Source organism: Parasteatoda tepidariorum, chromosome 2 (assembly GCF_982258835.1).
Source record: "Parasteatoda tepidariorum strain Cologne lab strain chromosome 2, Ptep-v5.0, whole genome shotgun sequence".
Classification (NCBI taxonomy): Eukaryota; Metazoa; Arthropoda; class Arachnida; order Araneae; family Theridiidae; genus Parasteatoda; species Parasteatoda tepidariorum.
This window is the reverse complement of record NC_141756.1, coordinates 92,807,892-92,834,565: the sequence shown is the minus strand read 5'-3', so window position 1 is coordinate 92,834,565 and position 26,674 is coordinate 92,807,892. Positions and strand designations below refer to the sequence as shown.

Genomic DNA, 26,674 nt, shown 5'->3' with positions numbered 1-26,674 from the left:
TTTTACAAAATTATTTTAAAGTTGAAACTGCCTTGGAGATTCTAATTTATCATTCGAGTTTTGAAAATTCCCTCGGACAATTTATATATGCATTATTATTTGGTGCAGCAATATTAGCAGCTTTACTCACTAAGGAAAGACAATTAATCCTTAATCTTTCTGAAAGGTTTTAAGATTGTTACTTAAATCGAAAGTCTACTTCTTACTGAAGATAATCTTTTTTCATGTGGGTGATATCTATAATTGCCAATTACAGTGCTTTTTTTCAAGTATTAAAAAAGCAAGAAGAATAGTTTCACGCAAGAGATTCCCTAATTCCTCCCGACATATTTTTTATTCCGTCAATATTATTAATTTACTTTAAAAATTGAGCCACTTTTAATGAGTTTTTTAATAACACAACAGATCAGAACCATATTGTATGCTCTTAGAAGAGTAATTTTATACATGCAGTAAAAAATAATGATACATTTCATGTTAAAACAATATTCTTACACATTTATTAATGTAATTTACTTTAATTTAAAAAGCATTCCATTTTTAAACAAACACTATATTTTACTTAGAACTTAATCCACTTTTACATGTTTGTTTGGAACTCTTAAAACTAATTTTTTTTTATATTTTAATTTATGACCGTACCGGTGTTTTACAGCCGACAAATGCTAGGCTTTACGACTATTAATGCTTAACTCAGTAGTGTAGTAATTTTGAACCCAATACAGGAGTTAAAAGAACTCGTGGATCAAACATAGAGACAAACAAGCACTAGTGGAGGATTATTTGAACACTCGTGTAGGAGAATTGTGGGTAGGACTAACCCACAATTTCTAGACACAGAGATTAAAAACTACGGTTTTCACAGTAATCCTGATGACAAGAGGATTCTATCTCAAATTGTAAAAAAAAAAATCTCAAAATTGAGTCTAAATGATTCAAAATAGATGGAGAGTGAAAAATATGGTTTTTAACCGAGAGCCTGATGACAAGAGGACTCCTGTACTGTAAAAAAAAAAGTTTCTCAAAATTGATTCTAAATGTGTCAAATTAGCTCGGAAACAGATATATTCAAATTTAAAAATTCCATATACTCATCTATATTATATAAAACGCTAATACGTACGTATGTATGTATGTATCAATAAAACCGATGATATTTCTTTTCTCGCGCTGGCAACAGTTTTCATTTTTAATTGATTGGATTCGGCACGCAAGAGCACGTAGTGAGCAACCAGATAACAATAACCAGAGTGAGCATTATCAGGTTGTTCAATTCAGATTCATGCACTAAAAACATGACAATATTTAATTTATACTCAATTAGGAATTAATTAATTAATTGAAGTGAGAATGCTTTAAAAGGCCGCTGTTGAATTGATATTTTTCTACTGGGAGCTACCTAAACGTCTAAAAAACGTTTAAGTGTTTGTATTGAATGCATTGAATTTTTTTTATATTTCGCGTTTATTTATGCATTGAATTTTCACTCTTTAAAATGCAGAATATTAGTGAAGCAATATTTGATAATTTATTTTGCTAATATGTTTCGTATTTAGCTAATGTTTTGATTTTTTCACCATGTACAATCTAAATAGCTAATATACTTTTTTAAAAGCCAATAAGAACATTGGTAGAATTCATCTACATAAGTACAATACTATGTCTTTGATGATAAAATACTATGTCTTTGATGATAATATATTATGTCTTTGCTAGAACATTGTGTTCATTGGTGAGCGAGCGCAGCGAGCCATGGTTCACGGCGTGAACCACATAGGATTGCGTAGCAATTCTGGGGGGTTGGCGAGCGTTAGCGAGCAGGGGGCGGAGCCTCCTAGTTATTAAGTATAGTGTTACGCTCAAAACGATCAAAAAGCTTAGTCTTAAAATGACACATCATGTACTCATTTTGAGTAATTTGTAGTATAAAGAGAGTGTGCATAGTTTCAAAAAATTAGTATATAATGTTTTGAGCATTCATTGTGCTAAATAATGAGAACATAGGATTTTCAAATTCGACTGTGTTTATTTCGGAGCTATTTTGACACACTTTTATTCAAATTTGAGAAACTCTTTTTTTCAGTGGCTGACCAATATCTGCCAACCATTGAGAATACTTCAATTTCGGCTCGAGCAGGGAACGGAATTCGTATCGTCCAGAAGTTTTCTTGATTCTGAATCCCCGAAAATCACTATATCCCCTTCGCAATCACGACTTCTGTCAAACATTTCATTCTAACTAATATTCGTCACTCGTTGTAATCCAAGCTTTACAGTTTCAGTTAATATTTATCATTCAAATTCAAAATTTAGATCGTCAATCCCGAACCACAGACTGAACATAAAACGCTATTTGGCATTATTTTAGCAACCCAATTATCGTTATTACTGTTTTTGTTAGTACTGGCATTATTTAAACATTATTTATTTGGCAATATTTCAGCAACCCAATTATCGTTATTACTGTTTTTGTTAGTACTGGCATTATTTCAGCATTATTTATTTGGCATTATTTTAGCAACCCAATTATCGTCATTACTGTATTTGTTAGTACAGGCATTATTTTAGCATTATTTATTTGGCATTATTTTAGCAACCCAATTATTGTCTTTACTGTTTTTGTTAGTACTGGCATTATTTATTTGACATTATTTTAGCAACTTAATTATCGTCATTACTGTATTTGTTAGTTCTGGCATCATTTTAGCATTATTTATTTGGCATTATTTTAGCAACCCAATTATCGTAATTACTGTATTTGTTAGTGCAGGCATCATTTTAGCATTATTTATTTGGCATTATTTCAGCAACCCAATTATCGTTATTACTGTTTTTGTTAAAACTGGCATTATTTCAGCATTATTTATTTGGCATTATTTTAGCACCCAATTATTGTCATTACTGTATTTGTTAGTACAGGCATTTTTTTAGCATTATTTATTTGGCAATATTTTAGCAACCCAATTATTGTCATTACTGCTTTTGTTAGTACTGGCATTATTTTAGCATTATGTATTTGACATTATTTTAGCAACCTAATTATCGTCATTACTGTATTTGTTAGTTCTGGCATTATTTTAGCATTATTTATTTGGCCTTATTTTAGCAACCCAATTATAGTCATTACTGTTTTTGTTGGTACGTGATTTTTTTAAAAAATACTCTTATAAAAGTACTCTTATAAAAATATCTAATCTTAATTTTTTGTGCACAACACAATTGAGCGCAAAAACTCGGTTTCTTAATCAGTATGGGGGATTATTCCAAATGATTTAATTTATTTTGTCATCCTAAAACAACTGCTATTGACTATTTTTTTATTGGTGATGAGCGAGAACACGCAATGTACTTTTCACCACACTTCCGTCTTAATATCAATTGTACCGCACTAACTTTTGCATAAATTTTGGCAATACCCAATCTATAAGGATCATCAAGATTCAATTCGTTTAAAGCGAGAACAATGAGGGGTAAGTAAATAAATGATCAGTTAAATTTCTTTAATGAAGTAGGTCTGGGAAGACTAAAGCGCATAATGTGGATCTCAGATCATTCAAAAATGATCATTAAAAGTCATCATTTAAATAAGGACCTTTACTTTCTATCGAAAATCGAAGAACTTGCTGATGAGACGCACATTAGCAATGGATACGTCCATGCTACGCTGACAGATTTCTGCCAGCACACATTTAGTGAAGAATACATTAATTTCTGGCTAAACGCAATAAACCTATATTTATTTAAATTATTTACTCTCCTAGTACTGATCCATATAAATTATAAATATAAATTAAAAAGGTCACCAATACTTTTCTTATTTTTTTTCATTATTTATCGTTACACATACATATGCTAGCTTGTAAGCACAGTACTAAGTGCATGTTATAAGCTCTAGTCAAGTTTCTGCCCACTGACCTATTTCTACCCGGTTTAATTTTCGATTTATATTACTTCTTTGTTAGCAATATTTTTAACATTAATTTATTGTTCTGCAGTGGCAACACTTTTTTTAGTTTACACTGATTTCGCCTTTTGAGAGTTGGATACCACCTTAAGCACTGCTCACATCGTCTGACGGGGCGTAAAATTTGCGGGACATGGTCGTTAAATATGTAACGTTGAAAATTGGGGATATGTGCTTTACCATAATAAGCTGATGCATGTCCTCACTCATTTCGATCTTCCGGCCAATCCAAAACATCCGCATAGAGAAAAATTTAAAAAAAATTAATACGAGCACTGATTATACATTGGTGTAATTAAGAGAATTTGCAGATTTGGTCGATTATCTCTAGAACTACTTAAGTGATTTTAATGAAATTAGATATCTACATGCATTGATACAATACAAAACAAATAATCATTCAACTATTGTAATACGCACGCATGATCGCGCATAACATTCTTTGGAGTCGGAAGGTATGAAACAACGGTTGCAGAATAAACAAAAAAAAATGGGTTAATTGGCGGTATGTTCCCCTCTTACAGATATACATGCCTGCAGTGTGATTTCATACTTGAAATAAGGCAGTTTGTCATTTCCTGTAGCAATTGGCTTGAATTGTCCAGTGGCAATTTCATACCTTCCGACATACCTTTCCAATTTCATACCTTTCCAGTGTTACGTACGGGTTGTTGATACGGTGTTGGCACTAGTGTTACGCACGATCATGAGGTGTGTATTACAATAGTTGAATGGTTATTTGTTATGTATTGTATCAATGCATGTAGATATCAAATTTCATTGAAATCGGTCTAGTAATTCTGGAAATAATTGACCAAGTCTGAAAATTCTCTTCATTTCTTACAACAGTGTATTTGCTTGCTTATCAAGCTCTCTTAAATTAATTTATTCACAAGTAAAAAATGAAAACTAGTTACTATTTTAACAGGCCACTCAGAGTTCTATCATTTATTAAATTATATTTACTCAAACTAACACTATTGTAACTTCAAAATCATCTTTTCTTTTCAATTTGTTTAACAAGCTATTTTATTTAAATGAAAAATTTATACCAAAATAAGAAGTGCTCTGGGTTACTATAAGATGAATTTGTATTCATTTTTAATAATTTATTGATCTATTCTTGAGAGTTGTAATTATTTTAGTTGTTTTAATCTAAGCTGTACGATATGTCCTACACTTGATTAAAACAATCGAATTGAGAATTTATTCGAAAAATGGTATATATTAAAATGTTCTATTTTATATTCTGATTCAAAATTTGTTTCTAGGAACAAGAGATCTATTGTGGAGGTTGATAATCCTAGAGAAACCTTACAAGTTCTTGGAAATCTAGCTCAGCGAATAATAGAAGCTGAAGGAATTACAAAGTAATATTTTTTTACTAATTAAGTGCAACCAAGATATTACAAAATTCATGAGATTCATACAGTGTTTACATTTGTTAGAAATCAACATAATGTTTTTAGTGCACACCCTTTTTTTAATTAAATAAACACAAATGCAATGATAAATTTCATTTAATTAAATATGAATTTAAAATTGCTTGTTTGAGAGTCAGTGAATAAAAGTCGCTGATGCCTCTTAAGGTCTGGTTTCTTAGGACAAGCGCCTTATCTGGGCGTCAGCGGGACGTCAACGTCACGCTGACGCCAACAAAATACTGGTTTGTTAGCTCAAGGCCTGGTTTCTTAGAACTAGCGCCTTATCTGGGCGTCAGCGGAAAGTTGACGTAGATCTGACGCCAAAAAAAGACTTTTTTGTTAGCTCAGCGTGAGCAGTCGGTCCAACGCAGACATTATCTCTCATTGCGCATGCGTTAATAACGTAAACAAATATTTATTTTGAATTTGTATTGATTTTGTTATTGTCGACCAGTGTTTTAGAGAACAAATAATGACTTTGTCCATGAAAAAACACATTATAGCTGAGCTAAATGAAGAGTGCTATGTTTAATGAAGAAGCTATGTTTAATGTCAAAATCAAAATCTTGGCTGATTTTAATATGCTGTTGGATGTTGTCCGCCATTGCTTCTGTGGTTAACGTCACGTTGTAATCCAACTGCAGTTGAGTTGGAAGGCAATTGTAGTTCAAGATGAGCGTTCGATGACGTATACTATCAAACTCACAAATGGACCAATCAGAGGTTAGCGCTGATTTCCAGCTGACGGCGTCCTGTCCTAAGAAACCAGGCCTTTAATGTATGAAACTGGTTGATATCTCATTAAGAAGACAGTATATTATTTTATACTTCTAAACTGAAATAAACAGATTTCACTACATTCACGAGACTGAAATGATTATCCAATTTAAAATACATACAAGAGTTTTATTTTTGACGTGTATTTAAAAATAAGCAAAATAATATTATTTCTCATGAGAGTAAAAATTAATGAAGGGAGTGAAAAGTAAAAAAAATAATGTAAATACTACAGTACTTTATGACTGAGAAAGCGCAGAAGCAATTTATTTATATATATTTTTACAAGATTATGCACCATTATGTTTTAATTCAATATTATTAATCAAAGTATATAGCAAGGATTTTCTTAATTTGTTGAGAAAAAATTAAATTAGAGTGCATTTTTAAGGAATTTGAATTAAAGTTACAGGTAAGATAAGCAAAATTTTCAAATGCATTAAATTATTAAGTTTTATGAGTAACAAAAATGTGAATAAATGAATTAATTATTCAAATTAAGAGTGAGTTAAATATTTAAAATAATTGTCCAGTTTAAATTAATTACTTTAATCTAATTGTTATTCTACAAGCATGTAAGATGGAAAACAAAATGACTCAATCGCATACATTTAAAATTAAGAAAAATAAATTAGAGCATCAAGTAAAAAAAAGAACTAATTTTACTATATATTAAAGATAACTAAGTTTTCTCAATTACTGTTTAAGGTAAATGAATTATTTTAAGAATTATATTTCTATTATACATTATTTTATTCCAAATGTACAATTTTATTAATCTATAACTATGTCACCTTCTTAAGAGCTATAGAGCAGCCCGTATGATTTTTTAACAAGTTTCATAGTTCTTAATTCTCAAACAAGTTATCTAATGTTAATTTTTTTATTCCATTGTAATTACTGTACATTTTTACCTTTGTAATTTCAAGTTTCTAAGTCTTATAGAATTTAATCAAAAAAGCAAAGTATAACGTAAGGCAAATAAAAATAAGAAAAAGAATGCAAAAAAGTGATTAAAATTACGAAACAAATAAACAAATTAGAATTTCAAAAAAATCCTTGACAAATCGTAGACAAATATGGTCTTTTCACTTGCTAAATTTCAACTTTGTATTCTTATGACCTTTAAAGCTGCCCGTATGATATTTTTTTCAGCAAGTTTAACAGTTGTCAACTAATTATCGAGCGTTAATTATTTTATTCCATCGTGATTCCCATACATTTTTCTACTCATCTTCGTAATTTCTATTTGTTAAGTCTTATAGTTTCTGACAATAAAACAAAATGTAACTCTAATAAAAATCTAAAACAGCAGCAACGATAGCCTCAGTAGCCTTTGCGATTTTTTAATATAGAGAGAAATGTATCTTGAATATCGTTGGCTTTAAGTTCGTAATTAAGCTTCAATTAAAAATCAAACAATTTTCAATTTTGCAATTAATTTCTACAATATTACATTTTAAATTACTGGACAAATTTTTCAAGCAGAAATGGGAATCGTTTCAATTTTTTTTCATTTTTATTCAATGTAAAACTGTTTTTATAATTAAACTCTACAATCAATGAGAATTAAATAGTACTTTGATTTAACAACAAATCGAGGTATAGCGAATTTAAACTTCAGAATTATGTCACAAAAATTGTATACTTCTTCCAAATGAATGAATTTTTAACAGTTTTCTATTATTTTAATTTATGCTATTTTTTAATATAGAGAGAAATGTATCTTGATTATTATTGACTTTAAGTTTGTAACCAATCTTTAATTTAGAAATAAAATACTATATTTCTTATAATTAATTTCTGAAATATTACATCTTAAATTATCGTACAGATTCTTCAATCTGAAATGGGAATCGTCTTAAAATTTCTTTTAATTATTTTAATGTAGAACTTCGTACAAAATTAAACTCTGTAATTAATGAGAATTATGTACTATTTCTATTTAACAACAAATCGAAATGTAGCAAAATTAAATTTCTGAATTATGTCACAAAAATTATATACTTCTTCCACATTAATGAATTTTTAACAGTTAGGCATTATTTTAATTTCTTTAAATTTAATTTATTTTTGCTGTCTTAATTAACTAATGCAAAATTTTCTTTTCTTATATAATTTTTAAGAAACATCTGAAATCAATTTAATGTAATATTCTACTTTTTATGCCATTAAGATAAATTTACTTACGTCATTCAGTAATAAATCATGTTAAAAAAGATAACTTTCGAAATTCTATGCATGTTTAAATAGTTATAAATATATTTCTGAAAATGTAAAAAGCATAATGTAACATTATTAATTTTTGACCGTTCAATTTTTATTAAAATTGATTTTATATACTAATATTTTCAAATAATTACATTGATAAAACTTTTTTATTATTTTAAACTTCTTAATCTATAAATAGGAAAAAAATATCAATGAAACGCATAATAAAAAACAAAATCCATCTATAATCAGAATTATTTAAACTCCGCAAAGTACAAAGGTTCATTTTGGGTCTTTTTTCTTAGTGATCCATGTTTTGTTTTTTTAAATTTAAAGTTACGTCATTTTTATTATGCTATAAAAAACTTAAAGATAACGTGGCTTCATAATGTATTGTAAGCAAACAATATATCAAACGAAGATAACTCTAAAATTACGAGGAAAAGTTAAGAACCTTTATTGTACCTAAAGTAAACGTATAAAACATGCGGAAATTAATATTTAAACAAAGAGTATTTTTAAGCAACTTTTATTTTACTTTAAAAATAGATGAATGATTATAAAGAAAATATTACATAAATTAAAATAACTGTTTTCAGTCGCATAGGTTAATGTTTTAATACACTAGTTATCTAAAAAAATGCATGCAATGTTTCAACATAGAATTCTTTCAAAACATCCAATAATATGATAATGAATTACATCGTGATAATAATCTTATTGTTTTAAACATTTTTAAGAAAATTAAAATTTCTTTTACACTTACATTGATCGGAATTTCCATTCGTGAAAATAATATTTTTTCTTTAAAGTTATGTCAACGTCGTGATCTGTGTCGTGATCAGTGTCATACATCTTTATTTTGAAAAAAAAAAAACAAATTACATTGGTTCAGTGTAGATTAAAATCACAAATAATTTCAATTTTTATTAAAATGTTTAAAACATTTGCATCAATATGCTTAATATAATGAATATATTATCGAAATTATTATGTTCACAATGTTTGAATTTCAAACATAGTTAAACTAAGTCTTTAAAAAAACACTTGTCGTGATTTCTTTTTAATTAGAAATTTTTAATAATTTTCTTTTCAGTTTTAACAAATATCTTCTCAATTTCAAATTCTTCGTGTAAACATCTTACAGCAACTTGAAATTAATGTGAAACATTTTATTCAGAGAGAGTAACAAAGCCAAAAACAATATTTTTATGAAGTTCACATAAATTATTAAATAAGTTTCATTAACATTTTATCAATTTATGCGCAGCAAAAACTTCTTTTAAAGATATTAAGTTTGAGTAGTAAGCGTCTTAGGCAGTACTAGACATTCTTTATTGAGGGTATAAAAATAAACTTCATTTAAGCTTGATGAACTTTAAGTAACAAAAACAATTTTTGACTGATGTTTAGAAAATTTTAATAATGTGCTTAGATCTAAAATTGTTTATTTATGATAAAATTTATAGGTGTGCGAAATTTTAATTTAAATTGAGCAATTTACATGGGATGAAGACTGTTTTTCATAGAATAAATCCAGATATTAGTACTTTATATATGGTGCAACTTTATATATGGTATGTCAGCATAAAAAAATGTAGATATTTAAAACGTGTTTTATACATATTAAAACATTGTTTACGGGATGATCTGAAATAATTATGCTTAATATTTAAATTCCTATACGAGACAAAAAGGAATAAAATAATATAATAGAAACCTGCGGATATAATCGCTTGAGCTGATGACGAGTTTATATTTTATCCTTATTTTGCTTCCCAGCTTATTAATTTTTTTCAAATTTTTAAATTTTTTAAAAATAAATTTTGTAAAAATATGTTTTATAAAAATATTTTATTAATCAATAATTTTCTTTGCCTCCAAAAATGTATATATTTTTTCTCATGTTTTCTTAGTATCTCAGGGAATGAATTTTTATTTTTTTCCAACTAATAATAGTCAACAAAATGAAGCCAACTCATGACAGTCAAAAATTAAAATAATTAAGCGTGTTTCTCTGGTACTTAGCCCTTTAGAGTGCCTGTGAAACATCTCTTTCCACATATTTTAGTGATGGAGTTAATTTCTTACTATATTTTATATATATATATATATATATATATATATATATATATATATATATATATATATATATATATATATATATATATATATATATATATATATATATATATATATATATATATATTACTTGCCAAGATGTCTTAATGGCATTGTGCATCATAATTTCGCAGTCTACTGAATCAATCCTCCCTAAAAATTCCTCATCATCAACCTCTGTCTCTGGACCAAGTAATACGTCTTTAACGGACTCACGGTGGATCTCAATCACTTTCAGGATAAATTGTGCCATTTAAGGGACTCCTCGCCTAAAGTACTGCCACTCTATTCTGTTTCGGATAGAGCTTTCCATGATTGCTCCTTGCGCATGCAGAACACAATCTTACCTCATATTGAGCCACCGCTTCCTCTTAATCCATCCGATAATTAATTGGTTGGTTATGCTCAAGAGCCGGTGGAACGTGACTACGCCTCTTACTGTTTAAATTACATAGTTATGGGAAATGGCACTTTATAATGACACTTTTTTGATTGTTTGTTGGATGCATGCGAAATTTAGGAGAGAACATAATTTGTAATTTCTGCTTTATTCTACCAGCGTAAATTATTGACAATTAAAACACTATTAAAGGTTTAATTAATTTTACGTTTTAAATTTAGATGATTGTATAGCATTGATGCTCGAAAGTCACTTCTAAGGAAAATTTAAATTTAATTTGAGTGTGTCGTAACATTTTCTTTTTATATAAATCAATATTTGATTTAGGTCCGAAAGTAATCTACCCTAATGCAATCCTTATTTGACATAAGCAACAATTTGACGCTTCAAATATTTAACTTTTCTCTATTCATTTACGTGTTAAAGATAAATAAAGAATGAGGAACTAAAGATAAAATCATAAATAATAATTTAGTGTGTGTTTATAAGGCTTGGAAAAAAAACAATACACAACTACAAAAAATTTAAAAAATATATAAATACATAAAACTTAATTTTTATGTAATAAATTTTAGATTTGTGCAACAAAAAAAATATTACAAATGAAAACTTTGTAAATATTTTCATTTTAACCCTCTGCCAGTAATGCACTTAAAAAGTTGCCTTCCAACCTTACTCTGAATGATAAAATAGATGTTTTCCTGTTAGATAGACAGAGAAACGGTATGTGCACACTGTTAGACTCTTCATTGTAAAACTACATTATAATAACCGGCAGAAGTCTGTTCATCCAATTAAATTCTTAAGTTTACAGTGTAGAACATTTTTTACCGATGCAGCTTTGAAACCGTTTACGACTAGTATGGTTAAAAAACTATGAATACGAAACTATACGGGTTTTTAACCATTTACAACTAGCATGGTTGAAAAACAGAAGGAAAAAATTTAACTGGATATTAGAGCTACGCTTTTCGTTAAGCAATGGGCGTTGGAGTTAAGTTGTGCTTAAGATATGATTTGTCAAATGCGGCCTAATTAGTTTATCCGATTGTTTCACCTGTTGTAAGAGATGGGATATACCAGATTTTTTGCAATAAAATAACCTTATGGTGTGCTACCTATGCGTGAATGAGAGTATCATGTTCTAATAGGATAGGCTACGCTTTTCGTTAAGCAATGGGCGTAGGAGTTAAGTTGTGCTTCAGATATGATTTGTCAAATGCGGCCTAATTAGTTTATCTGTTTGTTTTACTTACTGTAAGAGATGGGATTTACCAGATTTTTTGCAATAAATAATTTTGCGGGGTGCTATCTATGCGTGAATAAGAGCATCATGTTCTAATATGAGAGGACACAGGAAACTATTCATGTGTTGAAGGGTACGGAGGAAATAATTGTAGCGTCAACGGTGTTACTCAAACCCTCGTTTTACAGTCAAGAAATTGATAGATTAGCCCTCTATCCTTTAACATGTACCCAGTTACAAGAAACTAATTGGCTTCGTTAGGTGGACTTAGGTTGTACGATACAATTCTAGTTGTTTAACTGCATTAGGGGAAGGCAGTCACAGTTAACAGTTCGAATACCATCTCATTTATGATTATTTGTCTATATATTTTATAATTATTTGACTGCTTCGTTTGACTATCGTAAAATAAAAATTTAAATAAACTGTTATTTTACCATTTTTCTGAGAAATTTTTAACTTCTTAGAAACCTACTTCTAAATTGCTCACTTGCGAAACCAATAGAGAAAACATAATTTTAAATAATATTAACTTACGCATTGCAAAATTTACAATTTATGTGTCATAAATGTTTTCGCTCCAAATGCATGTAGCAGGTTTTCGAGTCTTTAAAAGTATTGGAAAAACTAATTTATGAAATACATTTCATTATAAATGGTTTGTTTAACTTGTTAGTATGTATCCCCGTTATCTTTCACTAAATATAAAGTTCAATGGTAAATAAGCCGAATGGACAGCACAACTGTATTAAAACATTCTAATTCTTTAAGCCCTTCTTCAATACTAACAGTTTAATTAGTTCTAAACAGTACATCAGTGCAGTTAATAAAATTTTTCGATGAATATAAGGAGTATTTTCTTTTCTGCAGTTGAAGAAAAAACATTATTTTCTCCATTACTAGATACATTAGATAAATTGTCACTTTATTTATGTGAAATTATCATAAATTCACATGCGTATTATATTAATTATTATTACATGAAGGCCATATTTTTAATACCAATTCAAAAAGTACAATTAAAGGATTTTTGCAAAATAATTAAATTCAAACCGCCTTTGGCGAATAACTTAGCCACCTTTCAAAACTATCTTACACAAAATATGAGCTTTAACGGTAAGCATGTCGAAAGCACAGCACTATTGTATTTAAATATTCTAATTCTCGAACCCCTCCTCCAATTTTAACACCACGATTAGTTTTAAAGAATACATTAAACAATTTTTCCCCCAATCTAGCTGCTTCCCCTAACGGAAGAACTTTAATTTCAATTTTAACTGTTTTCAAAAGGTGTCCGAGATATTGTCGAAAGTTCCTTATTTGTAAAATTTTAGTAATGATTACAAATTTGACCGGCTGTTATTAAATCATACAGACCACGCAGCACAACTGTGTTCAAATATTCTAATTCTTCAATATCTTCTCCAATCCTGACATCTAAATAACATGAGCCAATTGTTTCCCTGTTTACGGTTTACCCGCAGTTTTGTCCCCACGGAAGTACTTGGATTTCAATTTTAACTGTTTTCAAGAGATGTCCATGATATTTTCAAAGATCTTTGTCTATTAAATGTTGTTGACGTATGTCTGTTCAGGCAGAGGGCATGCGATTGCTCTTGTTTTCTAATGGCGCCATCTATGGCCAAAAATTCGACTTCTGCCGCATCATACGTCATACCCGTTTATAGGGTGGACCCATTCATAAATCCATTCTTTCATCCACAAATCGTAATTTCGACCTAAATCAGAGAACGATCGATCTCCAATCCAGTACCCCCAGAGGTATTGATTTGTTATGAGAACTTTACTACACTTAGTCACTTTACTACACGAGGAGTCTTCGGCCTGCGGGGTTCGAAACCACGAACTCTCGGACATGGGCCCAGTGCCCTACCGACCAGGCTATCCCGACCCTGTGTATTAAATGTTAGTAATAATTAAAAATTTGACCAGGAGCCATTAAATCACACAGACCACCATAAGCATGAGCTTGGGACATTTCAGCATAGTTCGCAGCAGAAGTATAAAATTATTTCTATCTCTGTCGTGGAGCCGCGATAGCTCAGAGAATAGAGAGCTCGTCTTCCAATGAGGTGACCGGGTTCGAATCCCAGCAATGTCTGGTTGATACGAATCCGCATCCAGCTTGCACCGACCACACTGATGGAGTGAAATATCTTCAGTAATAGACGGATCATGGGCTAGAGGCCCTTTGCCGCCAGGCTAAACGCAAGAGGTGCTCGTGGTCTATCTCGTCATATTACACAAATGCGGGTTAGTTCCATCAAAAACTCCTCCATGAGGGCTATTTTCTCCCAATACTTGATCAAGGAGTTCCCTTGTCTTCTGGATTGAGTTCAAAATTACAAGATTACGGGGTTGAACATTAATAACCGTAAACCCAAAAATTTGGGATGGCTGTTCAACAACGGTTACATAAAAAAACATATCTCTGTCGTGAGGTAAGACTGGAAACTCATTCCAATGTTCCATGACGTGTTCTTCCTCATGCATCTCTCGAACTAAATCTTGAGTATGGTTTAGCATAAAGATACTATTCCTCAGAAAAGGCAAGTTCCGTTAATTATTTTAAATAAATACTTAACGTCTTACTAAATTTTCAACACTACTTAAGCTACAAGTATTACGTAAGTCAACTTAACAAAATGAATCTAATTAAATACTTAACACGTAACTAATTTTTCAACAACACCTAAATTATTCCTTAAAAAAACTTAACGACATGAAAAATAACTATAGTATTTGCCAATTGAAGGAGAAATTCCAGAGTTTATGGTGCCACATAAGGGAAATATATCGATAGATTAATCGAAAATCTTTATAGTAAATGCTCGAAACTTCATTACCTTATCTCACCCTGTGCGTCTATTAACATCGCATTATCATCATGTCCTGAGACCAGAATTTGCATCTTGGAGGACGAAGATTTAAACTCCAGAAGATGGGGTAATTCAAAGTTGTATGCAATAACTATATTCATTTGTTATTGAATAATGAGCTAAATTTTGTGAAGTAGGGAATTTAATGATATTTTATTATGTGTGTATTCAGTCTGCACTTCAATTTTTTAATAGCTTTATATTAACTCAATTGATGACAGCATGGTTCTTTCTTCGCCATGGTCTTTGAAACTATTTGAAACATTTCCGAAATGTTTATTAGACCGGTGGGAAATGTAAATAGTAAGTGGTTGCAGTAACACGGACATTTGTACGTTCCATTGAGAAAATAAATTTCTCAGTGAGATAAAAAAAAATCTTTCTCATTTTTTTCGAAACGTTTTTTTGCTTTACAAATGCTTTCTAGTAATTTATTAGGTATAAATTTAAATCAATTGTATTTTTATGATGAATTAATAAATATGTTTTTTATAATTCAAATGTTCTTGAAATTTGAAAACTACATTCATTAAGTATGCCTCAAGTGATGTGGAGGCAATTGCAATTGTGGACCACAGCAATTTTTCTATATAAATCAATATCCAAAGATTTTACATTAATTATATTATTTTGTGTGTAGCCAAAGAGGTTTTTAAATATGATATATTTTTATCATCTTAAAAAAACTATTTAAGACTTTGAATTTCGTCTTTGCTTTTATAACAACCAATAAAATTAGTTCTCAGATGACTTTAATAACAGAAAAATATCATTGAAATGAGAAACAAAAACAGAAAAATATGTGTTTTTTACTTTAAGCTCTACTTAGATAAAACTCTTCGCATTATGAATTTGAATATAAGTCATCCACTGAAAAACGAATTTTTTTTTCTAAAACAAATTAATACTAAGATTAAAAATAAATCAGGATTAAAAAAACATCAGAGCACTGTTAAAATACGATTTTTTTTCTTTTGGAATATTCAGAAGTAAAAAAATAATAATTTAATAAAAACTAAAAATATCGTTACTGATCCATACTTTTTTTTAAATTTTCAACTTCGTTATTAACAAAAAATGTTTTTCTTTTATTTTTGAAATTTTTCTATTGCTTTATATAAAGACAGGGATTTTAAAGGGATTTTTTGTCTTATTTATAATGGAAATCCTGTTCATGTAGTTTTTAACCTAAATGTTTGTTTTTCATTGTTTGAATTAAACATTTATCCTTTTAACCTTTTACGCATAGAAAAAGTACATACATAAATTATTGTTAAAATATTAGGTTTTGTTTAAGTAAGTCTGGTTTACTTTGACTGTAATACTTTTTGTATCATATTAAATGTTTGATGGTTTTACTACGTGTAATGGAAATAGTTTTTAAACTGAATTAAGATATATAACTGATAGAAGTTGTTTTTTTAACTGTATCAAGATGCATTAAAAACTAATGGAAATGTTTTTTAAAATGAATTAAGATATATAACTGATAGAGGTTGCTTTTTTAACTGTATCAAGATACATTAAAAACTAATGGAAATGGTTTTTAAAATGAATTAAGATATATAACTGATAGAAGTTGTTTTTTAACTGTATCAAGATACATTAAAAACTAAAGGAAATGGTTTTTAAAATGAATTAAGATATATAACTGATAGAGGTTGTTTTTTTAACTGTATCAAGATGCATTAATAACTGATGGAAATAGTTTTTAAAATGAATTAAGATATATAACTGATAGAAATTGTTTTTTAACTGTATGAAGATACATTAAAAACTAATGGAAATGGTTTTTAAAATGAATTAAGATATATAATTGATGGAGGTTGTTTTTTAACTGTATCAAGATACATTAAAAATTGATAGAATTAGTTTTCAAACTGAATTAAAATTCATTAAAAAGTTATAGAATTTTTTTTTAAAACTTAATGAAGGTACATCAAAAATTTATAAATTGTTATTAACAAAGTGGTATTTCCCAATAACATTCCTAAAATTTTCCAGAATCTAAATTTATTGATTCTTTATTGTAACAAGCTTATTATTAGAATTATTTTCACGAGGTGTGCCCAAAAAGTTTAGAAAATATTGTGATAACTAAATGAAAAGTACACTTTTAGTTAGAAGCATGAAGTCAGAATATATTTTTTCTCATGAAGCGTGAGTGCGACCTATCATTGCAGAAAAAAAATCTAAAAGTAAAAATACTCAAATATATACTCTCGAGACATAATATTCATATATAAATTCTTTTGCAAGCAACACTTTAGTTATAGAATTATTATGTCTTTCAAAAATTGAAAATTATCTGCTGTCCTGTCAATCATTTCGCACACTTAAAAATTTTTTTGAAAACCTTAAATATTAAAATATTAAGATATTTCTTAATCAAAACAGTAAGATATTACTATTATACTAAATGAAATTAAATATAATTATATTAAGATATTATTATATATTAAGATAGTTCTAGATTGGAAAATTCAAGTGAAAAGATAGTAATAAGTTTTCAATCAAGAAATTACTTATGTCATAGTTTCAACCACGTCAGTGAATTTAGTCAAAGTTTACAGTATTTTTCCTTCTGCCTGTAAAACTTAGTAGAAAAAAAATCTTAATTCTTATTGGAAAGAAATCTTCTTTTGTCTCATTAGAACTCTCGTTAGAACCACGTTTTCCATAATAATACTAATTGAAAAGTTTTTATGATTACATATTTTTTTAAATTCTTTTTCACAATTTTACTATAAATTATTTGACAGAGGGACTGCGAGTTTTACATTTTAAGTACTAAACTTACATGATTAAATACACACACAAATATACATATATATACATAACACATACTGCGCTAAATAATATACACTACTTATTAGTTGCTAAAGTGCAAGTAACTGATTCATACAAGGTAGCATTCTTGATAACCGATCAATAACAGTAAAATTTAGTGTAGAAGTCGTGGTAGGACAATACCTGTTATCTGTATAAAAGAACAATACCTGTTATCTGTATAAAAAACTGTGCACATAATCTCTTCATTCGTTCCAAAAGACACTATTTTACAGCAAATGTGTAAAACAGTATATTAAATAGATTTACTTTCAGAGTTTTTAACTAACGTATTATACCTTTATTAAATTAAAAATTCGTATAATATAGAACAAAAGATTTCCTTCAGAACAACGTTGGGCTGATGGGGGACGAACATACTCGGATATTCTTCGTTTATTCAAGATTATGATTAAGTCACGTGGTCTATCCTGTCCAATAAAAGACTCTATGAGAATGTCAAGACAATTTTAATTTTAAGTATTACTCTAAAACTCTATTTAAGTAAATCCAATGCGTGCACTCGAATAAATAAATTTATAGTCATCGATAGATGTCAAAAGTTATTTAAATATTACATTGGAATGCAGTCACAGTCACCGAATGTACTAAACTTGCCTTAGCAGAGTTCAATGCATTTCAAAACAAATTAATCTAAATTAAAACGTACGAGCCTTTTGATATCCATACATAATAATTTCCTTAATGTTATATTTCAGTGAGAAAAGAGGACTGGACTTGGGACTTTCAAGAGGATTTTCTGGAAGCCAGGCTGCTAAGCACTTGATGGGCTTATCAGCAGCCAGTTTTGCTAATGGACCCGGACGAAAGCGTCGATTCGTCGACGAAAATCAATGAACATAATTCGCTTTTCCTTCATTCCATCTATTTTTATGAATAAGAAATCAGCTTATTATATTTTGTTTAGTTGCACTATTTTATTACGCTGGTCTGTTTTAGTCATTCATTTAAGTAGAGTCATGTGCATCAATGTAATATAACTATGTAGAAATACATCAAGTGAAAAAGAAATTCTATTTATAAATGTGGAAACTCTGTATTGTAGTATAAGAGAAATGTTTTACAAATTTGTAGATTAGAGTTACAATAAATATTCTGCCTGGGTGGATTTTATTGTTTAAATATGTTTTGTGCAGTTACTGGATTTTATTTTTTCTACGAACTGAATGCAAGGATTCTTAATTTAGTATTCTTTTTCAAAAGAAAAATCTTCAATTGACTCAATGTGCGCAGATTTATCTAAAATGTTAAAATATCTTATGGTATTTTTACAGCAAAATTTATAACTGCTCATTAATTTACCTATTTTCATTTAATTTCTGGAATATTTTCTAATAAAATAAAATCATAGTCAACATATAAAGTACATTGTGCCTAATGGTTTTAGTTGGTAGCATTTTTTAAAACAATGGACAATTACAGTCAATTTTTTTAAAAATTTTAATTCATTCAGAATCCCTTCTAAATCACCAGAAAACATTTTATTACTTTTCTAAGAGTGCTAATTATTAAGTTATTTTTAAATAAAAAAAAGCTTACTATCGTTTTTATCTGAAACGGGGAGTCACGTGATTATTCACGAGCTGACGTCACTTGTGTCTATTTGTTGTTCCTTTACAATTGCTCTGCCGTGAAAGCCATTACGTTTTTACTTTCATTTGAATTTTCGCAATTAAATCTAAAAATTTTAGATGGCAAATAACAATATGAGAACAAAGATAATTATAGTAAATTGTGCCCTAATGTTTTTTAATAAAAATGTGGCTTAAAATAACGTACTTTTGTAATATTTTCTAATAATAATAGCATATAATAATTTATATGGTACTCATTGAACATTGTTAATAGTTGATGGAATATTAAAAAATGAATAATAAAGATGTTTTAGTTATGGATGAGTAAAATACAAAATAATTTTGTTCTTTGATTTTTTTAACCATGTTAATATTACTTTTAAAGTATAAAATTCTAATTATTTTTATAGTAAGTGAAAAAAAAACATTGAATAAATTTTTTATATTGAATAGTTTTAGATGTTAAAAAAGTAGAAAAGCTTCAGTTATTGTTTTTTTTTATTTACTTATTCCAGTTCGAATTTAATGCAGGGAATTATCACCAGAATAGCAGTAACCTTTTAAAAAAATTTTGATCCCAGAAAACCTTAAGTCATTCTTTTAAAAAAAAAAGTTAAACAAAAAAAGAAAGAAATTAATATAATCTAGTAGATTTTATTAACTTTATTTTATTTGCGTTAATATACGTTATAAGAGTATTGAAATCAAGCATATACATTTATTTAGTTTTCATTTGAGAAACAGGAATTAAATTTTATGAATATATGTAAAAATAATTTTACCCATAGCAAAATTCCTATTTACACAAAGAATAAAACTAGTAAGAAATGATTTTAACTTTACAGTATACTTAATTATTTAATAAATAATAAAAAATGTAGATTAAAATATTTTTTTCATTTTCCATAAGTTTTTTTTTCAATTCCTTAATATTCACTGAAATTGCAGGAGTAAATCGAATTTCATTAATTGAAATTTTAAGTATAAGCACATAGACTGTGGTGATGATGATGATAGGCATATATGTTTTAAAGGACTTAATTCTTGATAGTATCTATTCGTTTTCGACGATGCCGAAAGCTTAACCCGAGATTTTTTTTCACCTACTTTAATAAATTTTTTTCATTATAAAAAAACAATGCATGTATTTTACTATTTTAGAATTTTTCTTTACAAGCATTAGTAAATAGTTTGCAGAAATAAAGAGAAAAATTAAAAATAACCATGTATGGTTAATACTATATTGCAGAAAGAGGAAGAAAAATTAAAAGTTAAAATAATTTTCTAACTATAACAAAATTCCTATTTACTCAAAGAATTATATTGAGAATAGATATGAGCATTAATGTGTATTTAAATATTTAATACATAATAAAAAAAATGAAGAAATAAACTGTATTAGTAAATATTTACTTAAAGAGAAAATCCTTCAACTCCAGTTAAAAAAAAGGCAAAATTAAATTTTATTACCCAAATATTTAGCACATAGATTGTAATGATGATGGGGAGATGTTGTTGTAGAAAATTTACGTCGCACCAGAGCTGTACAATGGGCTATTGGCGACGGTCGGGGAAACACCCCTGAGGATGATCCGAAGACATGCCATCACAATTCTGATCCTCTGCATAGGGGATGGCATCCCCACTTCGGTAGCCCGACGACTTGCACGCGAAGTAGAGCACTTTACGGTAGAACAGTTTAACGAGGACCAATACCGCACACCCTCGGTCCCTACGCAGACTGAACCAAGGGGTCACCCACCGACACACTGACCGTAGCCAGTGATGCTTGACTTCGGTGATCTGCTGGGAACTGTGTCTTTACAATCAGTCCACTGCGGGACGATGATGGATAGATATTGTTCAATGAATTTGATAGAAAACACTGATTTTTTTAATGCAATACTGAATAAGAAAATCTTCCACCCTTTATCTAAATGTAAACTATTTCTATCCAATCTGTGATTGATTTTGGTTAAGTCATTAGGCTGTAATTAAATATATTACTTTAACTTCAAATTAAGTGTAAAATAATAATAATTTTATGAACTTGAACAGCACTGATTTTAGCCGAAAAGAAGTGTTGATTCGCTGTGAAGAGCTACAATAATTTCTTCAGTAATTTAGTGATAACTAAATAGTTTGAAAAAAAAATCTTTCTTCCATTTTGCACATACTCTCAAGACCATAAATTCAATGAACAAAAATTTTACGAATACTATACGAAGGATATTCATATGGTATAAGTGACATAGAAACTGAAACAGCAATGAAATAGCCTTAGCGGATGGAGGCGGCATGTTACCATTCAGCAAGTGACGTCCTAAACAATCAGGGATCGTTTTCGATTGCATCACCTATGGAGGCGGACAATTAAAATGTTTAATAATTATATAAATGCCCATTTGTGGGGGGGGGGAAATTATCAGATTTTCGGATTCAGGAGAATTTCCAATAAGTTAGGATAAGGCCGGGATAGCCTGGTCGGTAGGGCGCTGGGCCCATATCCAAGAGGTCGTGGGTTCGATCCTCGCCGGCCGAAGACTCCCCGTGTAGTAAATGGTGACTGATGCACGCTAAATCTGTCGAGTCTCAAAGTCCTCCATGTTCCCACAACAAATCAATACCTCTAGGGGTACTGATCCAGGAGTTTCCTTGTCTTCTGGATTGATTCAAAATTACAAGGCTACGGAGTTGAACGTAAGTAGTCGTAAACCCATGAAATTGGGTCGGCTGTTCAACGACGGTTATAAAATAAAATAAAATAAGTTAGGATAGAAATTTAAAAAAAAAATGAGTGAACTGTTAACTTAATATGAACTTCCGAAACTTTTCTGAATTTAGTTAGTGTTTCAACAACCAAAAAAAAACTAAAATAGCAAATGTATCCGTTTTAAAGAAAAAATTTAAAAACAAAATTTAAAAAAGTCCTTTACAGAAATATAGATATTTCTCCGAATAAATTGCCATAATTTTACGGCAGTTAATATTCTAAGAAAATATCGAGTTATCATGCATTTAATTTTTAAAAGTGTCGAAAATATTTTATGAAATGAGGAAAAATTTCAAATTTTTGAAGGCTAAGCCGGGATACCCTGGTTAGTAGGGCACTAAGCCCATGCACAAGAGGACGTGGGTTCGATCCCCGCTTGCCGAAGACTCCCCTTGTAGTAAATGGTGAGTGATGCGTGTTAAATCTGTCGAGTCATAAAGTTCTCCATGTCCCATTACAAATCATATCTGTGGGGGTATTTTCATCATACCTCTGGGGGGGGATCCTGGAGTTTCTTCGTCTTCTGGATTGGTTCAAAATTACAGGGCTACGGAGTTAAACAATAGTTGTAGTAAACCTAAAATTGGGTCGGCTGTTCAACGACGGTTATAAAATATAAAAATGAAATAACTAGAAGGCTCAGCTCCCTGTTCACTTCATCTGGCAACCCCCGAAATGGATTAATTCTCTTTCATCATTGTTTACTTCTTTTTATATTTCAATATTTTCCACTAAACATTTGGCTTAAAATTATGAATTATTTTAGCTTTATGTAAGAAAATTTTGTTAATGTCTTAATCATTATGAAATACGTGATTACCTAAATTTGAAAAATGATCATCTGTACTCGATAAAATTAACCTAAGGAAAACAAATCGTGAAATTCAAATATGGAGAAATAAATGAGAAATAATTTTAGTCGGATATGAGACTTTTAGCAATTCAAATAGGAAACAGTTTATATCGCTACTTATTAAGTTTTGTTATTTTCAAAAATGAATGTTAAGATTTATAAGTGGCAACATGTAATCTTTCTTTGCTAATTTTAATTAACATCTACTTGAGCGTGAAATTATAAAATAAGGAAATAAAGATCTCGTAAAGGTTAAGGTAAATTTTCGATACAAAATCAATATTTAAAGCGAAAATAACGCTATAAAAAAAACCAAGAAAAAGCACTTAAATTTGAAATAATTTTCGAACTAATAGGAATTTCGAAAAAACCTCTTTGAAACTAAAATGCAAAATGGTTTTGCCTTATCAGCATCTCAAATTTCAACTCTGTATTATTTGGATTTCAGCGGACAGTCGACCAATGAGCTTTGGTTTTCTCTTTACTACACGTTTAACAGTTAATAATTCTCGAACTAATACTGTAATTATAAGTATGAACTTATAATAATAATAAGTACAACTAATAAAAATAAGTAATAATAATAACAATAATAAGTATTTACTTATAAGCAAAGTAAAATATACGGTAAAGCTAAAAAAAGGGAAAAAAATATAAAAAAAAAAAAAAAACCACTTAAAATTGCAATAACTTTCAAACAAATTAGAATTTTAAAAACGAAAATATCTATGTTAATCTCATTAACAAATATGGCCCATTCAGCAGGCATAATTTCAACTCACTAGTTGCATTCTTGCTGCCCGTATGGTATTTTTCCCACCACGTTTAATAGTTAATAATTTTCGAAGTTTCCTACACTTTCCTACAAGCCTTAGTAACTTCAATTTTCAAAGTCTGATAATTTTTTCGCAGAAAAAAAAACAAAATGTAACGTTAAGCTGAACATTCAAAACGTCCCTTACGATTTTTTGATGCAGAGAGATACCAATATATTTTAGCTAGTACGTTGAATCAGAAAAGAACTTTCAAATAAGTTCTGCAATTAATTAGGTAGTTCAATTTTAACTACGCTAACAACGTTGTAACCAATTTTTCACAAAGAGTCGTGATGGCTCAGTTAAAATTCAGAATTATATAAATATTGGTTAAAATACTGAACTGTTTTTGGTTTGAGTCCCGGTGGCGCTGTAGCAGGAATGCTTTACATTTTCTTTTACAATTTTACTAAATAATTTAAGATGACCCATATTATATTTGGAGCTGCGATGGCTCAAGGGACAGAGCGCTCGCCTTCCAATGAGGTGAACCGGGTTCAAATCCCAGCGATGGTTGGTCGATACGAATTCCGCATCCGGTTTGCACCGACCACAGTGCTGCCGTGAAATGTTCTCAGTGGTAAACGGATCATGGGTCAGAGTCTCTTAACGGTCGGGTTAACCGTGGGAGATTCTCGTTGTCTTCCTCTCCACGTAGCGCAAACGGGGGTTAGTTCCATCAAAAAGTCCTCCATGAAGGCAAATTTCTTCCACTACTTGATCCAGGAGTTCTCTTGTCTTTTGGACAGGGTTCAAAATTGCAAGGCTATGGAGTTGGACAAAGGTAGTCGTAAACCAAAAAAAAATGGGTTGGCTGTTCAACCACGATTATGAAATAAAAAAATAAAATATATTATCTTTAAAAAATTTATACAACTTTATTAATTATATATTTAACACAAAAGTTTTCATTACTTTGTTAAGTTTTAAATTTATTTCAAATTGAAATCAATTCATTTAATTAATTTAAAAAAGTTTAAATGCTATTGAGAGCGTTAGTTTAGATAACTGCTTGAATTTTTACTTACAGCTTCAATGCAACAAAATGTCATTTAACGTCGTTTTCTCTTTTTGCTTGAAATTATTTAAAATTAATATAACTTCAAAGATCTAACATACATTCTGAAAAAGATGCTTATATATTATTACGAATCTTTACATTACCACAGAAATTTTGAAATCAAGACATCTAAAAGTAATTGCTTACTTTTGGAAAAGCCATTGAAATTATTAATGCAATGGCAAACGATAAGGGTTGCTTTTTTTGTTATATTTCTCGAAAAACTCTTGAAATGATTTTCTGTAAATATATTGGATTGGATATTAATTTTCAGCGATTTCGTTTTTTTTAAATTTAGCACTATATATGTCAATAAATGTTTTGGCATAATGTTTCATTATTCAAGAGAGATTGCTTACTGAATTTAATTTTGTTACACCTTTACGATAATTTTTTAATACCGAAATCAATGTACGAGTTTATTTAGGTTGATTTTCAGATTATTAAAATAAAATGTAAACTTATAAAATATGAGCTTTTTGGCCTTATCCTTCTTTTAGACGTTCTTTATCAAGATTCTGAGACCGCAAAACCTGCTCCTTACATTTATATTGCGTATGGAGAAAGTGTTATAGCTGAGAGAACTGTTAGTGATTGGTTCGACAAGTTTAGAAATGGAAATTTAGACGTCAAAGACATACCTCGTTTGAAATATATAAATCTCTATTTTTTAATTTCCGTTTCTTTTATCCCAAATTGAAAAATAAAAAAACTTAAAGGGGCTTTTACGAAAAAATTTGAGGTAATTTTCTAAACCGACGTTTAATCTCATTTATGTTTCCATAATTTTCCATTTGCATCTTTAATCTTTTTGCTGTAATAATTACAGTAAAGTCAATGATTCACTCTAATTAAACAAATATTACTTTAAAAATAACGGTATAATGTTGATCCGGTTTTTTACAGTGGGTTTAGTAAAAAATACAAAACTGAAAATTACATTTACTCGAATCGATGGGTTTTATGCTCTAAGGTATTATGATAAAGTTACCAAATTTTACCGCATTTACCAACTTTTATCACATATTATAAAACCATATTTAATTGTTAATTTTACAAAAATCATTACCAAACAGCTTGAAAAAAATTGCTCAGCTTCTTGGTGCTCCCATGGAGGCGGAAGCGTAAATTTTACCATATTTTGGTAGTTTTGACCAAATTTCCTTTCAAGTGTGCAACCGGATTTTATATTATTTTTTTAACATTTAACCAACCATTTATCAAAAATTCCTTAAATCCGGGGTCTAATTCAGGGGACAAGTTAGGTACAGGCCAGACACTGAGGAGGCAAGCGGTAAATAAAAGACATACGAGAAGCAGATTTCCATACTTGTATTGACATGACTACATCATCGTACACATGTCATGTGTATAATTCTGTATTGACATGTGTACATCATCGCTGCGCATTCGAACGCAAAAGTATAGGAATTCACAACATATATGACTCTTTCTTGCCACTTGTCTTCTCAGTGTGTTGCCTGTTTTAGACAACATATTTAAAATATTTCAGTTTTCCACCGATTTGGAGAAGGTGCATTTTGTGACATTGCCGTTCATAGAAACTGAGGTTATCAGGAAGACCGTAATCTTCATAAATTTTTTGCTCAAAACTCAGGCTTTTCAATAATTTAAATACAGAACAAGAAAAAAAAAGGAATTAAAATATGCAAAGAATTTACTTTTTTATAACATTATTAACAGTT

General features: G+C 29.4%; 1 protein-coding gene across 1 annotated transcript in view; it reads left to right on the top strand.

Annotated features, from left to right (window-relative positions):
- The window catches only part of LOC107449698 (diuretic hormone class 2), a 77,647-nt gene extending 58,646 nt beyond the window's left edge, over nucleotides 1-19,001 (top strand). The window contains exons 3-4 of the mRNA XM_071177836.2: nucleotides 5,236-5,334; nucleotides 18,592-19,001. Of these exons, the coding sequence (XP_071033937.1) occupies nucleotides 5,236-5,334; nucleotides 18,592-18,730 (238 nt within the window). The 3' untranslated portion in view covers nucleotides 18,731-19,001. The remainder of the gene's footprint in view (nucleotides 1-5,235; nucleotides 5,335-18,591) is intronic.
- The last annotated feature ends 7,673 nt before the right edge of the window (nucleotides 19,002-26,674 follow it).